This window comes from Dipodomys ordii, unplaced genomic scaffold (genome assembly GCF_000151885.1).
Source record: "Dipodomys ordii isolate 6190 unplaced genomic scaffold, Dord_2.0 Scaffold15, whole genome shotgun sequence".
Classification (NCBI taxonomy): domain Eukaryota; kingdom Metazoa; phylum Chordata; class Mammalia; order Rodentia; family Heteromyidae; genus Dipodomys; species Dipodomys ordii.
Genome location: NW_012267231.1, coordinates 14,385,003 through 14,401,055, shown reverse-complemented (window position 1 = coordinate 14,401,055; position 16,053 = coordinate 14,385,003). Strand labels below are relative to the sequence as shown.

Below are 16,053 nucleotides of genomic sequence, written 5' to 3'. Positions count from 1 at the left end.
AAAAAAAAAAGAAGATGTTGTTTGTAACTCTCTTAATAATAAATGCGTAGAAGTGAACTTTCCTAGCAGGAGGATAATAATCCCAAGAGCTGCACAAGTCCAACTACCACCTTTACTGTGTTGTGTCAGTGTACTGGCTGGCAGTCTGATGTGCTTAAAATCACTTGAGATCCTCCTGTCTCCACCTCTTGCTTGCTAGGATTATAGATGTGAGCCCCATGCCCAGTTTGCTATATTTCTTTGAATGCAGATGCAATTTAACTATTGTCATTATGTCTTCACTATTTTTACTTCATTTGAAAATTGCCTATTCAGATTTTCTGTTTGTCACTGTATTAGGTGTCTTTTAGAGAATTTAAAAAATCTTCGTATATAAAGATGAGGCTTTGTTATTTATGGGAAATGTTTTCTTAATTTCAGTTTTTGAAATGTTTTTTTAAATTTTGCTACTTGAACATTTTTTGTGTTTTGATGTTTACTTTGTAAATTACTATTTTTAGACTATAAGTTGTCATGTTCTTAATGTAGTGTAGTGTTTCACATAAAGGCCTTTACTGCTTTTTAAATGGTATTAAGTTATTTTACATCTGTGTAGATATAGTCTATTTCTGAATTCACTGCTCTAAAATATAGTACTGTTTAAAAATATAATTTGTGCCGGATGTTGTGACTTATGCCTGTAATCATAGTTACTCAGAAGGCTGAGATCTGAGTATTGCAGTTCAAAGCCATCCCAGGCAGGAAAATCTGTGAGACCAAAAAACTGGAAGTAGAGCTTTGAGCAAAAAAACAAAGACAGTGCCCAGTACCTGAGTTCAAGTCCTAGCACTGGCACACACATGCGTGTAGACACACACACACACACACAATTACACTCGGATGCTTGTCTTCCTAGTTAAAGGATTAGACAAAGGACTTTGCTTTTTTCCTATGTGTTTCTGGAATACCTTATGTAGCCCTGGGATTTTGTTTGATTTGTGTCACTGAGTCAGCTTTCAGTTGGAGATAATAGTTATCAATGAAGATACATTTAAGTAGGAAAAGGATTATATTCAAATAATTAGTCACTTAAAAATCATTAGAAGCCCTGAAGCTTCAGAGTAGTAAGATAGCATTGCCCCAGATGCAATCAGAGAAGGCTTGGAAATGAGAACCTTCTGCTTCCAGGCACATGCCACGTGTGCTGTAAGCCAGGGATATCCAGGGCTAAACTGCATTTATCTAGCAGTTGTGACAACACAGTGTCTAGTTCTCTGCCTCTGAACTCACACAAGACTAGGGCCTGAAGGCTGGGACTACAGATGCTAATGTAGCTACTAGACATGTGTATTTGTCAGAAGAAATAGAAATGGTAGCCAAGGCCTCTGCCTCAATTGTACTTTCTCATTTCTATAAGAGTGTATCTTATATATAGGCAGAGATCATACCCAGCTTTGTACATACAGGAGAGGGTGGGGACTCTTAACTTACAATTTATTTTTCTAGCATCTAGAAGGAAATGGATGGTAGAAGAACATTAGTGACCTTTATATTTTCACCACTTTCATAGAATAAACATATAGATTAGACATTATGACAAGCCCAGAGTTCAAGCCCCACAACAACAACAACAACAAAAAATTATGAAGCTGGCTGAGGATTTTTTTTTTCTTTTTTGCCTGTCATGGGGCTTGAACTCAGGGCATGGGCACTGTCTCTGAACTTCTTTGGCTCAAGGCTAGTGCTCTACCTCTTGAGCCACAGCGCCACCTCTATGTTGTGCTGAGGAATCGAACCTGGGGCTTCATGAATGCTAGGCAAGCACTCTACCACCGAGCCACATTCCCAGCCCAGGATTTTGCTTTTCTTTCTCTTTCTCTCCTTCCTTCCTTCCTTCCTTCCTTCCTTCCTTCCCTCCTTCCTTCCTTCCTTCCTTCCTTCCTTCCTTCCTCTCTCCCTCCCTCCCTCCCTTCCTTCCTTCCTTCTTTCCTTCCTTTCCCCCTCTTTCTTTCTCTCTCTCTTTCCTTTCTTTCTTTCGTCTGTCGGTCGTGGGGCTTGAACTCTGGGTTTGGGTGCTGTTGCTGCACTCTTCAGCTCAAGGTGAGCACTCTACCACTTAAGCCACAGTGCCATTTCCAGTTTTCTAGTGGATTATTGGAGATACGAGTCTCATGGACTTTCCTGCCCCAGCTGGCTTTGAACCTTAATCCTCAGATCTCAGCCTCCTGAGTAGCTAGCATTACGGGTGTGAGCCACTGGCGCCCAGCTAGGATTTTACTTTTCTTAGACTAATTTATATGTGAGATTGTTTTTCCCTTCTTTCAGCATTTGCTGGAGGTGAATTCTTTGAAGCATCTGACAAGACTGACACTACAGGATCGCATAACCAAGTCTCTTCTTCATTTTCATAAGAAGAAGAAACCGCCCAGTATCAGTGCCCAGTTTCAGGTCATTATCCTTTTTTACTTACATACCAAATAAGAATCTGTTCCTTGTAGATTTTCATTGAAAGATTAATGTGATTGATGAGACAGTTGAATTGATACAGTATTTTAATGGTTATTTTGGAAAGAAGTACCAGAGATGGGAAAAATGTCATTTGCTTCTTTGTCATTCACGTGTCCCTGCATAGTTGATTTCCCTATGAGTAATTCATTCGGTTTTTGGTGAGAGGATAAAAAGAGTAGAATGTTGATAATAAAACCAAAATTGAACATGCATCGATGACTCACATCTACCTTTGCTGCTCCAGAGGCTGAGATCTGGGAATTGAATATCCCATTATACAGGTAATGAGGTTTTGACTTTGTTTTGTTTTATTTTTGGTGGGTTGTGGAGCTTGAACTCTGGGCCTGGGCACTGTCCCTGAGCTCTTCAGCTCAAGGCTAGTTCTCTACCATTTGAGCCACAGCAACACTTCCCCATTTCCAGTTGTCTGGTGGTTAATTGGAGATAAAAGTCTCAGGACTTTCCTGCCCTAGCTGGCTTTGAATGGTGATCCTCAGATCTCAGCCTTCTGAGTAGCTAGGATTACAGGCATGAGCCACTGGCATCCAGCTTATATTTTTATTAATTAATTAAATTTTTTTTTTAGTTCATCCTGAGTCTGGAACTCAGACCTAGGGCATTGGCCCTGAGCTTTTTTGCTGGCTTTGAACCTGCATCTTCACATATCATTTTCCTGAGTAGGTAGTGTTACAGGTGTGAGCCATCGGCACTCCGCTCATTAGATCTTCTATTGGTGCTTCGCATCCAAATGTTATGTTTAAACTGAAGAGTACTATATACTTACCAGAATAAAAAAATATATGTAATAAAATTATATATATAAAATGAAGTTACATATATGTAAACATGTATGTCTCTTAAAATCCAACTTTATGAATTCTAGATCGTCTCAACTTATATTCACTTAAAATCTAATTTTTACCAATGAGTCATCTTTAATGTTTTTGATGCATTGTCAAGTTATAGGACAAATGAGTTTTGATTATTTAGAAAATGAGGAAGATCAAAAACACATGCAAGTCCTATACCTTCCAAGATAACGGCTAATCTCCTATATTTCCCTGGCCAGTTACTAAATATTTACACATATGCATTATCTAAGTTTTCATCCAAGAATTCTAGGAGATAGATGTTATTTTTGTTATCATAGAGGTGAGGAAACTCCAAGGCTTGGATGGGTTATGTTCTGCTGTTATTCCACATGGCTGGGAAAGGCCTGGGAAAGACCTGAGAAAGAGAGAGAGCTGGGAAAAGAGGTGGGAGAGAGAGCTGGGAAAAAGAGCTAAAATAGCTGGGAAAGAGCTGAGAAGGCTGTTCTGCTGTTATTGACTGCACACTCATTCCGTGCATGCTACTCTCATCAAAATGAAATCAAAGAACCCATGAAAGCTTAACTGATACAAGAGTGCTCTTCTGCTCTAAGAACAAAAACTAGACAGTTATTAATAAGCACTATATGAGTATGACTGCTTCAAAAAGGGAAAGAAATGGACAGAGTCTCATATTAATGCCTAGTAGTTTGATAAAGTTCCGAAGCAGGGAAGCCAAACAGATGTCAGTGGTCTTTCCAGTTGGAGACAGAAAGACAGAAACAGTATGAATTTGGGGACACAATAGTATAAAACAGAACAGTAGCCACTTAGTGGTCTCCTTTAGTATATGATATGATCTGTACATATATGAGTTAAAACTCCATGAATCTGATTAAAGAACCTTTAGAATTATGTAGGTCTAAATATTTCCTGGTATTTACATAGGACCGGAGGAATAGTTCTGTTCCCGCAAGTGTGAGTGAAGTGACTTATTGGTACATAGGTCAGAAGACTACGCCTTAGTAATGGCACTGAAATAGAGGGCTACTCTGCCCTGGTCCTTGCAAAGCTTAAAGTCTATGGTCTTCAAAGAGACAAGTTGATACTAAGAAATTTAACTGAATACCAGGAGAAAAAAAACACTTAACACTTGAAAACCAAAGGAAAAAAAATCACTCGAAAACCAAAAAAATGAAGAGGAAGAAGAGAATAAGGGAAGGTAATTAGGGAATATGATCAGAGTATGTTAGACATGATGTATGTATGTAAATGTGACAATGAAATCCATTCTAATATTTGTAAAAGGAATTACCTAAATCATAACAGGAGGGGGTTGTTAGGAGCAGACCTAAAAATTGCAGACATGGTTTAAATAAATAATAGATGCTAATTTTAAAATGGATATTATAAATCTTTTAAATATGTCATGGATATCACAAGAAGTATGAATGTAATGAGAAAAAAAATAGAACATAGCCTTTTGGAAGATGATGACAGTCTGGACACTGCTCCAGGAGTTGGGCCTCTCGTTATTCCCTCTGCCTTTCTACTTCCCATTGCAGCCAGCAAAGGCCATTTGTACTGTTGAAGTAGAAAGAAAGGAGTGAAAAGATTAAAATGAAACTTAAACATTAGAAATGTAAGTGCCTGCCAGGCATGGATCACACCTGTAATCCTAGCTACTCAGGGCAACTGAGATCTGAGGATCATGGTTCAAATCCAGCCCTGGCAGGAAACTTGGTGAGACTCTTATCTCCAATTAAACACTAGCTGGGCATCCGTGGCTCAAGCCTGTAATCCTAGCTACTCAGGAGGGTGAGATGTGAGAATAACGGTTCAAAGCCAGCCTGGACGGGAAAGTCTATGAGGACTCTTATCTCCAGTATACCACCAGAAGACTGGAAGTGGCACTATGGCCCAAGTGGTAGAGTGCTAGCCTTGAGCTGAAGAGCTGAGGGACAGCGCCCAGGCCCAGAGTTCAAGCCCCATGACCAAACAAACAAAAGAAAGAAAGAAAGAAAATGGGAGTGGTGAAAATGTAAGGGCCAGATTTCAAGCCCCAGTACTGCCACAATTATCATCTGTTAGAAATCCAAAAGTAAGGAATTTGAAGTCTTTTTTTTTTTGTTGTTGGTCATGGGGCTTGAATTCTGGACCTGGGTGCTGTCCCTGAGCTCTTCAGCTTAAGACTAGCAGCACTCTACCATTTGAGCTACAGAACCACTTCGGTCTTCTGGTAGTTAATTGTAGATGACTCTCACAGACTTTCCTGCCCAGGCTGGCTTTGAAAAATGATCATCGGATATCTGCCTCCTTAGTAGCTAAGATTATAGGCATGAGCCACTGGTGTCCAGCTGAAGTTATTTTCTTTCTTTTTTTTTGGGGGGGGGGTCCAGTCATGGGGCCTGAACTCTGGGCCTGGGCGCTGTCCCTCAGCTCTTCAGCTCAAGGCTAGCACTCTACCACTTGAGCCACAGTACCACTTCCGGCTTTTTTCTTTTTGCTTACGTGGTGCTGAGGAATCGAACCCAGGGCCTCATGCATGCAAGGCAAGTGCTTTACCACTGAGCCACCTTCCCAGCCCCTGAAGTCATTTTCTTAAAAAAATAACCATACAAAGAAATGTTTTTTTGTGGGAAGTAGCACAAAATATTGAGTTAGGAGAAGAAGAGCTATGTTTTTATTTGAACATAATGGAATCAAATTTAAAAAGAAAGATAATATTTTGTTTTGGAAATACAATCCAGACTTCTAAATGATACATGAATTAAAGAGGAAAGATGGTTTTAAAATATTTTAAACGGGAGTGGGGCTGGAAAGGTGGCTCAGTGGTAGAGTGCTTGCCTTGCATGCATGAGGCCCTGGGTTCAATTCCTTAGCACCACATAAGCAAAAAGAAAAAAGCCAGAAGTGACGCTGTGGCTCAAGGGGTAGAGTGCTAGCCTTGAGCTGAAGAGCTGAAGGACAGCACCCAGGCCCAGAGTTCAGGCCCCACGACTGGACCACTCCCCCCCAAAAAAATATTTTAAATGGGATCATGTATACATTGCAGCCAAAGCAGCACTAATTTGTAGCTTTGAATGCGTTTATTAGAAATGAAGCAAGGTCTTAAGAGTGATCTAAATTCCTACCTTAATAAACTAGAAATGAAGGGCATATTAAATCCAAAGTAGCAGAAAGATGGAAACATTATATCAGAATTAGGTCAAATTGGGAAAAAAAAGTTTCCTTTATTCTTTAATGGAAAAAAAAATAAAACAAAAAGCAAGTTCTTTGAAAGATTAAGAAATTTGTAAACCTTCAGTTAGATTCATCAGGGGAAAAGAGAAAAAGAGAAAAAGATACAAATTACTATTATCAGGAAAGAAAAGAGGTGACATCATTGAATGTTCTATAGGCACTAAAATTAAGGGTGTACTCCTTTACACTGATTATGTTGCTGGATGTTTTTGGCTTAAGAATGCTTGACTAGCCAGACATGGTGGTGCATACCTCTTAATACCTACGCTTAGGAAGCTTAAAATTGTCAGTTGAAGGCCTGTCTGAGCTGTGTAGCAGACTTTTAGACTAGCCTCAGCAATATAGCAAGAGTCTTTATTTTTATTTATTTTTTGTCTGTTGTGGGGGTCTGAACTCTGGGCCTGGGCGCTGTCCCTCAACTCTTCAGCTCAAGGCTAGCACTCTACCACTTGAGCCATAGCGCCACTTCTGGCCTTTTCTTATGTGGTGCTGAGGAATCAAACCCAGGGCCTCATGGCATGCAAGACAAGCACTCTACCACTGAGCTACCTTCCCAGCCCCAGTAAAAGTCTTTTTCAAAAAACAACAACAGTAAAAAGTGAATTTGAATAAGATGGTTTAATGGAATTAAAAAAAAATTACTCTATAAATAAATTACTCTGAAATATATCTCTTCTCAGGCTGTCAGCTTTAAGATTGAACTGTTATTCTTACCTTTATCTAAATTAATCAGAATGGAAATACATACAATTTGCTTTCCAGAAGAAATCCCCTTCTATCTGTGTATAGAAAGGTTTTGTATACCCTACCAACATTATTGTTTATATTTCTGAAGGTTTGTTGCTATCCTGGAATGCTAATTATTTTGTTTTGTATTACAGGCTTCATTAAGCAAGCTGATGGAGACACTTGGTCAAGCAGAGCCGTATTTTGTAAAATGCATTCGCTCTAATGCTGAAAAGGTAAAAAATGACAGCATGTATAAGGAAAATCCTGAAAATGAACATTATCTCCTGACTATTTTTCTAATGTCCATATTTAACCTATCTATAAAGTTTGTATGGGTTAGATTTAGCATCTCTTGGAATTTAAGGAGCAAATACCTTTTTGAAATTCCATCAGAAAAAAACTTGTTTTTTTTTTTAAATGAAACTTTTGTTAATTTGTAGTTTATTCTTTTGTTTGGATGCATGCCATACCTCTTAAAAGTGATTTCTTTGTGTGTGTGTGTGTCTGTGCATATATATTTGTGTTGGGAGCAGATTGCAAGACCTTTTTTTTCCCTTCTTTTCTAAAAAATTAGCTTACATTACTTACACAGAGAGGGATTTCATTGGTATCTTCCACAAGTTTACAATGTATTCAAATCAGTCTCCCCCACTCTTATCACTTGGCTGGGCATTTGTAATTTTTTTTTTTGGTTGGTCATGGGGCTTGAACTCTGGGCTTGGGCATTGTCCCTGCGCTCTTCAGCTTAAGGTGAGCGCTCTACCACTTGAGCCACACTGCCACTTCCAGTTTTCTGGTGGTTTATTTGTGATAAGAGTCCCATGGATTACAATAAAAAATACATATTAAGAAAATAAAAATCAGAAATGGAAAAAAAAAAAGAAGAGTCCTGCCTGGACTGGCTTTGAACGGTGATCCTCAGATCTCAGCCTCCTCCTTAGTAGCTAGGATTACAGGGGTGAGCCATTGGTGCCCTCCTACTGAGTTGTTAAGGTCCAGTGCCTACACAGCTGAAGAAGCCTGAAGCTTGGTTACTTTCTTTAAGGTTGGATAGTCAGAAGTTTTCTGAAGCTACACTCTGAGAGGCAAGGTAGTCTCATCACTTTTGCTGTATCTTAACCAGGGTAACCTGTAGTTAATCCCTAGATATTCTAAAGTTAACCTTGTTTTCAAGAGGGATCCTAATTCGGCTATCTAGGCTAACCTTTGTTCCATTTGTTTTAGCTGCCCTTGAGATTCAATGATGCCTTGGTACTAAGACAGCTTCGATACACTGGGATGCTGGAAACAGTTCGAATTTGTCAATCAGGATACAGCTCCAAATATTCTTTCCAGGTTATATACTTCTGTAATGATATTTAAATATATATTCATGTTAAGTAACTCCTACATATTTTGCTTAAATATTACATTGGAGCCCACCTGTTTATTTTCTTTTCGAAAAGGGTTAGAGAACTTGCTTCCATTGAATGCCAGCTAGCACATTGAGTTTGTACTGTAATAGAGTCCACCATTTGGCGGTTCTTATTTGATCAGTGTTTGCTAATTGTAAATTTTCTCCTAACATAGCAAGTCTTCAAACTGACTTCTCTAGTCATTGAAGTAATTTAGTCAGTTACCTATTCGTAAGAAAAGATTCTGTGTGCTTTTCCCTAGTTTCTCAGCAGGATTTTCTTTCATAGGGAACTACAAGGATGGCACACAGCTGTTACTACCAGCTACTGTTGCTGTGAGTGTAGAAATTCTATAGGGGCCTTTCAGCAGCTCAGTTCTTTGAGGAACAATTCAGCTGCCACCTTTGCTTTTTTGTTCTTGGGTGTAAATTTCAGATTCTTGTTAAATAGCTTGTTTTCTCTGGCCTTTAACACAAACTTTGTCAAAATGGATAATTAGCTCATGCCCTTTGTTTTTCTTCTGTTGCCATGATAATGTAGTATGTAGATCTTAGTATCCTTCCTCCTGCCTGTGTTTTTTAAATTAACCTTTTGTATTTTATACTGATAAGCACCTTTTTTATTTACTGTGTTTTAAAAGAAATAAAAAAGGATTTTTTAAAAAGAATAATCAAGTAATTTATGGTCTTATTTACATACAATTTCTTTTTGATTTTCCATTTTCTTTTTACTTTTCAGGATTTTGTAAGCCACTTTCATGTACTTCTTCCCCGAAATATTATTCCATCCAAATTTAACATTCAGGATTTCTTCAGGAAAATAAATCTTAATCCAGATAATTATCAAGTTGGAAAAACCATGGTAAATATATACAGCCTTTGTCAAAATTAGGTGTTGTTTTGTATTGTAATAATAATGCTTGATTTTGCTGATGAGAATATTTATGAAAAGAAAGTGTGTATCAGGTATCATAAGGTAATGGATTAAGCTAAGGTTTTGTGAATTATACAGTCAACATTAACTGCAGAACTTAAAACAAGTGTTATTCTGATTATAATTTTAAGTATAAACCATTTCTGACTGGATAGTCTACTGTGGTCTGCAACTCAGCTTGTCCAGGGCCACATTGTTCAAGTTCCTCTGCTTCCTTTAATCTCTCAACTACTTTCTCTGTCACCATTATCTAGTTTCTCAGGCTGGAACCAGGATCACCTTTGTATTGCCATCTGAAGTTCCAATTCTTCTAAACACTTCACATCTCCTTATTTCCATTCCTAATGCTTTCATTTTATTTCTTAGTTCTTCTCATCTACTTCAGTAAAATGCTGCTCATCTATGTGGTTCTCATCTACTTTACTCTTACAGTAAAATGCTGCTCATTTATGTGGTTTATTTTAGTCATTTCTTTTACTCATAATACCAAAATAATCTTAATACATTACTTTCTTTATGTTAACCTCCGAATCCCCTGATAACATTCTTTTTGTTACTATTGTTATTCATCATGGCCTTGAACTCTGGGCCTGGCTACTGTCCCTGAGCTCCTCAGCTCAAGTGCTCTACCACTGAGCCACAGTGCCACTTCTGGTTTTATGGTGGTTAATTGGAGAAGAGTTTCCTGCCCAGGCTTGCTTTGAACTGCAATCCTCAGATCTGAGCCTCCTGAATAGCTAGGATTACAGGCAGGAGCTACAGGCTCTGGGCTCCCTGATAACATGCTTGCTAAACTGAAACATTTTCCTCTTGGTAAAGGCCTTCATACAAATAGATACTCTCTTTACAAAAACAAATTGTCCCATTGTGTTATATGGACTCCTTTATCATTTCTAACTCCTGTGTTTCTGGGGTTAGACCTTCTTTCTGTATTCTTTGTTCTTTTACTGTTTTCCTCGAGATCAAGTATTCCAGCTCTTAAAGATGAAGTGCAAATTCTGTTTCCAAAGGGATATGTCTCATTTATCTTTGTGTTCTCCTAACTCTTGAAGATTTACTAGTAGAATGAAAAAGTTCACTAATGACTTTGGGCCATAAAAAGCCTTTAATACATGCTAGATTTCTAGAAGATGGTTATCATTTATATTATGATCTGTTTTGAATGTCTGTGTATCTCAATAATTTCCCCTTACTCCAACACTCAAAAAAAAATGACATTATTGTAGTGATTTTCCCAAAACAACAATGTGTAATAGTTTCAGGGACTGGAATTTTTGTACTTTTTCACCTTCCCAGTCTCCTCCTATATCCTAGTAGATTCTTCTCAATTAGACAGTGACTACTGTAGATCAATTGATAGAAATATTTATCAGTGTTTGCCATTGTAGTTGTTTTTTTCTAAAAGCTTGCCCCAGAAGTGGTATTCCTTGAAATAAATGTTTCATTTCTTCTTAAGCTGCATCCCCTGTCTTTCTTCCTTCTGTTAGGTCTTCCTAAAGGAGAAGGAACGGCAGCACTTACAAGACCTGCTTCACCAAGAGGTGCTACGCAGAATCATACTATTGCAGCGATGGTTCAGGGTCTTACTGTGCAGGCAGCACTTCCTTCGCTTGAGACAGGCATCCATCATCATCCAGGTGAGATGAGCGTGAGAGTGTCTACTTTTATTTTGGCCTGTGTTAATAACCAGAACTATTTCATTGTGAAACATGTAATAATAAAACTTCAGGGATGAGAATATATCTTGCTCATTTTTCAGATGCTGGACACCCACCAGAGTGCCAGAATATAATAGACTGTTAGTGTCAGTGTTGTTTGTGTAAAGCAGCTTTGACAGCTTCATGAATCCATTGTGGATTAAGGTGGTCTGCAGCACCTGTTGTAAAGCAGAATTAGTGTCCAGTACACTTCCAGTGGCAATGCCTTCCTTCACCTTGGTAATCTACCATTACAAAAAGCAAAAATCTTGCAGCACCAGAGTGAAAACTTTTTTTTAACCATGAACCATTTAGCACCTTAGCCTCTAATTATGGCATAAGAAATTTATCTTTTTTTTTTCTTCTTTTGTGTAACTATTTATGGTATCATGACAACCAGTTTCTGTTTTCTTCTCAGCGTTTCTGGAGGAAGTATCTGAATCTGAAGCAAGTTAGAGATGTGGCTATACAGAAGGATGCTTTTGTGATGGCTGGTGCAGCTGCCCTCCTCCAAGCTTCCTGGCGAGCCCACTTAGAGAGGCAGCGGTACTTGGAGCTTCGGACCTCAGCCATCATCATTCAGCAGAGATGGAGGGAGCTCTATAGGCGCAGGCACATGGCTGCTACCTGCATTCAGGCCAGATGGAAAGGCTACAGGGAAAGTAAGAGGTACAAAGAACAAAGGGACAAGATTATCCTTTTGCAGTCAACATGTAGAGGATTCAGAGCAAGACAAAGGTAATATTTTTAATATAATAGTGTTCCCTTTTCTGAACTACTTTGTGAATACTCTGCTTTGTACAATTTGTTTTCTTCACTAGACTGTGTTACCTCTACCATCTCTAATCCCTATATTGTCTGGTTTATAATGGAAGTTAAGTAAATATTCATTACATTAAATTGGATGAACACCTCCACCATCTGTAGTTAGAATTGCTGAGTGTTACTTTTACATTAGATTTAATCTTCAAAATTGTCCATTCAGCTATTTTTACCTTCACATTTAAGAATTAACTTAAAATAAGGTCATTATTAAAATGAGAGATTTCTTTTTGAGGTAGTGAATATTTTGGCTAGTGTGTCCTTGTAATGAAAATATCATCTGACTTGTGTAAATAGAATTTGAAATAGTGAAATCAAGTAGTGTAAGAAATACTAAGGTATTATAAAAAGAAAATTTCAAAATTCAATGTATTATACTCACTAATCATCCCAGAGATTTAGGAGTCTGATTCAGGCAGAGAACTGGAGCCCAGAATTCAAAGCCAGCCTTGAATGTAACATAGACCCTATATCTGAGCTTTTTTGCTCAAAGCAGGTGCTCTACCACTTCTTGCTTTTATTTGGGGGGGGGCGGGGTGAGGGGGTGAGGGGAGCTCGGTGGTAGGCTTAATTGGAGATAAGAGTCTCATTGACCTTTCTGTCCTGGCTGGCTTTAAACTGAAATCCTCAGATTTCAGCCTCCTGAGTAGCTAGGATTACAAGTGTGAACCATTGGCACCTGGCAATGACTTTCTTTTTTTTTTTTTTAAATCCTTGTAAATATATTTTCTCTAGTAATAACAAAGACATATTTGTAATTTTTTATATAGGTTTAAAGCTTTAAAAGAACAAAGACTAAAAGAATGCAAACCAGAGCATGAATTGGTGAATATCAAGGCATATGGAGCTCTGGAAATTCAGGGCTCAGACCCTGCAGAATGGGAGGATTGTTCTTTTGACAACAGAGTAAAAGCTATAGAAGAATATAAATCTGTAATGGAGAGTAATCGAATTAGCCGTGAAAGTTCAGTGGACTTGTCAAAAGAGTCTCCAGACAGGTGTCAGGAAAGAGGCCAAAGCTCAAGTGGTGTGTACGTGCAGGAAGAAGTGATTGTAAGAGAGAGGCCCAAGTCCCTGGAGGATCTGCATCAGAAGAAAGTGAGCCGGGCTAAAAGAGAGAGTCGGAGAATGAGAGAACTAGAGCAAGCTATATTTAGCTTGGAATTGTTGAAGGTCCGTTCTCTAGGTGGTGTGTCACCTTCAGAGGAACGTAGATGGTCTACAGAACTGATGCCTGACGGCCTTCAGTCTCCCCAGGGTACACCAGATAGTGAAAGTTCTCAGGGAAGCTTAGAACTTCTGAGCTGTGAGGAAAGTCAAAAGAGCAAGCAAGAATCCATAATTTTAGATAGAGAATTGCAAGTTCCATCACCTAAGGTACCTACCAGTATAAAGCTAGATTCCCAGGACGACGCCCTCATTGCCTCAAGAGGGGGTAGTTCTGCTCTGGTTCAGAAAGGAGCACTTCCTGACTCAGAGCATGTGAATAATGGGACTATGAAGGAACAGCGGGTCTGCAGTTCAGAACCTATCACCTGTTTACCCCAGCTGAGAGAGTCTTTTATTTCTAATAGTCTGCCTACATTTTTTTATATTCCTCATCAAGACCCCCTTAAAACAAGTTCCCAATTAGACACAAATATCCAAAGAAACAAATTATTGGAAAATGAAGATGCACAGAGGACAGCTCTTACTTTGGATATAAATAAGGAAGCTGCAAAGTACCACTTCTCAGCAGATCAATTGGGTTCTTTGAATACAGATTCTTCCAATACTGTACTTAGGAAATTAGAAAAGCTGAACACAGAAAAGGAAAAACGGCAAAAACAGATGCAACAGCAGAATGAAAAGGAGATGATGGAACAGATTCGTCAGCAAACAGATATTTTGGAGAAGGAGCGTAAAGCCTTCAAGACAGTTGAACAACCAAGGACTGGGGAATCTCTCCTGGCACCTTCTCTCGGTCACTCAAAGCAAAAAGTAGAGAGACCATCTTCTCTCCTTATCCTAAACACGGCAGGTAAAGGAGAACCTGGTGTACCTCCATCCCAGTCATCAGTAACTAAAAGAGATGCAGCTGTTGCCCCAAAAGACAGTTCCTCTATTCACTTACCTCAGAAGGACCGGCCTGTCACATTGTTTTTTGAAAGAAAAGGAAGTCTGTGCCAGTCTAGTACTGTTAACGAGTTATCCAAAACAGAAAGAACAAGCACTCAGCAGAATGTAGCCTGTAAACTCGCGAATAATCGCATTTCAAAAAGAGAACACCTTAGGCCAGCTCAGTCTTACAGCCACAAATCCAGTGACCCTTCCAGAGAGGGAAATACAAGGGCCATTTTCTTCACACCAAAGGACAATATGAGTACTTTCCCGTAAGTGAATTATTTTTGTGTATAAATGGGAAGCTCCATGGAATTTTTTTTATTGATGTCTTTTTTTGGGGGGAGGGGACCATGGAATATTTTTTTTTTATTCAGATGCCTTATATTCTACACTGTTTATGTACATGCTGCTCAAATTAGTCATTTCTCTTTGTAAGATGTTAGTCCCCTGAATTTGGGTAGTTATATTCTAGGAATCCTTGAACACAGATAGCAGAGGTTTTTATTTCTGCCTATTAAGGAAGCACTTGTGAAGGGCAATGCAGAGCTTGTAGATCTTGAAGGTTGTCCCAGAGCTATGAAGTAATGATTCTCCTAGAGCTATGAAGTGCCACATCCAAGCTGGATATTGCCAGGCTTTAGAGATTCTGATGTGCTTTTTCACAGCTGTTGGCATAGTTACTATCTTTATTACTGTCTCAGTACTTTTTGTGTGATAAACACATTACATAAAATTGACCATTTTCATCATTTTAAGTGTACAGTAATGCTAACTATGCACATAGCTGTGCAGTGTATCGCTAGAACTTTTTCATATTGCAAAACCAAAGCACTGTACTTACTGGACAACTCTTTTCCCCCTATTCCACTATTCTGCTTTCTGTTTCCAAGAGTTTCCCTCCTTCAGATAACTCACAGAAACAGGTGTTAATTCTTTTAACTGTTGGTACTTATAAGAAAGCATTTTGACTTAGAGGCAGTAATGAGAAAAGTTTTGGAGTTTGCTTTTGTTTATTTTCTGTTTGTGGTGCTAGAGAGCAAACCCAGGGCTTGCTTTGCACATGCTAATAAGCAAGTGTTCAACCATTGAGCTTCACCTCTTCCAGAGGAAAATACAGTTTAAAGAGAACCTAAAATCAGTATTTGTAGGTCTGGGAGTATGGCACTGTAGAGTGCTTGCCTAGCATGCATGAAGCCCTGGTTTCGATTCCTCAGTAGCACACAAACAGAAAAGGTGGAAGTGGATCTGTGGTTTGAGTGGTAGAGCGCTAGCCTTAAGCAAAAGAAGCTCAGGGACAGTGTCCAGGCCCTGAGTTCAAGCCCTGGGACTGGCAAAAACCCAAAACAACAAAACAGTATTTGTAGTCTTTGTATACAGTGTTCTTATGGGGTAATTAAATTGAAATTAAAGAAGGTTATGCCTTAAGAGGTAAATTAAATTTCACAATAAAAATGAAAATACCTATATCATAGTCTGAATATTTAATAAGCCTTTTAGGATTTAAAAATAGCATACAGAAGCTGGGCTCCAGTGGCTCAGGCCTGTAATCCTAGCTACTCAGGAGGCTGAGTTCTGAGGATTGTGTATCAAAGTCAGCCTGGGACTGACTTTGAACCTTTCTTATCTCCAGTTAACCACCAGAAAACAAGAAGTGGAGCTGTGGCTCAAGTGGTAGAACGCTAGCCTTGAGCAAAAGAGCTCAGGGATAGCATCCAGGCCTTGAGTTCAAGCCCTATGACCAACAAAAAATAAAATAGCATACAGATTTTTATAGAAACCATTTACAAATATGAGCAAGAGACTTTAGTTTTATTTTTCCACTGGAGTGTTTTTTTT

The 16,053-nt window shown here is 38.8% G+C and overlaps 1 protein-coding gene across 5 annotated transcripts in view; it reads left to right on the top strand.

Moving 5' to 3' along the window:
- Positions 1-16,053, top strand: part of Myo9a (myosin IXA) — a 159,077-nt gene that overhangs the window by 89,065 nt on the left and 53,959 nt on the right. For all 5 annotated transcript variants that reach the window (XM_013012069.1, XM_013012070.1, XM_013012071.1 and 2 more), the window contains 7 exons: positions 2,305-2,427; positions 7,421-7,501; positions 8,493-8,603; positions 9,401-9,523; positions 11,083-11,232; positions 11,711-12,030; positions 12,885-14,486. In XM_013012069.1, the coding sequence (XP_012867523.1) occupies positions 2,305-2,427; positions 7,421-7,501; positions 8,493-8,603; positions 9,401-9,523; positions 11,083-11,232; positions 11,711-12,030; positions 12,885-14,486 (2,510 nt within the window). The remainder of the gene's footprint in view (positions 1-2,304; positions 2,428-7,420; positions 7,502-8,492; positions 8,604-9,400; positions 9,524-11,082; positions 11,233-11,710; positions 12,031-12,884; positions 14,487-16,053) is intronic.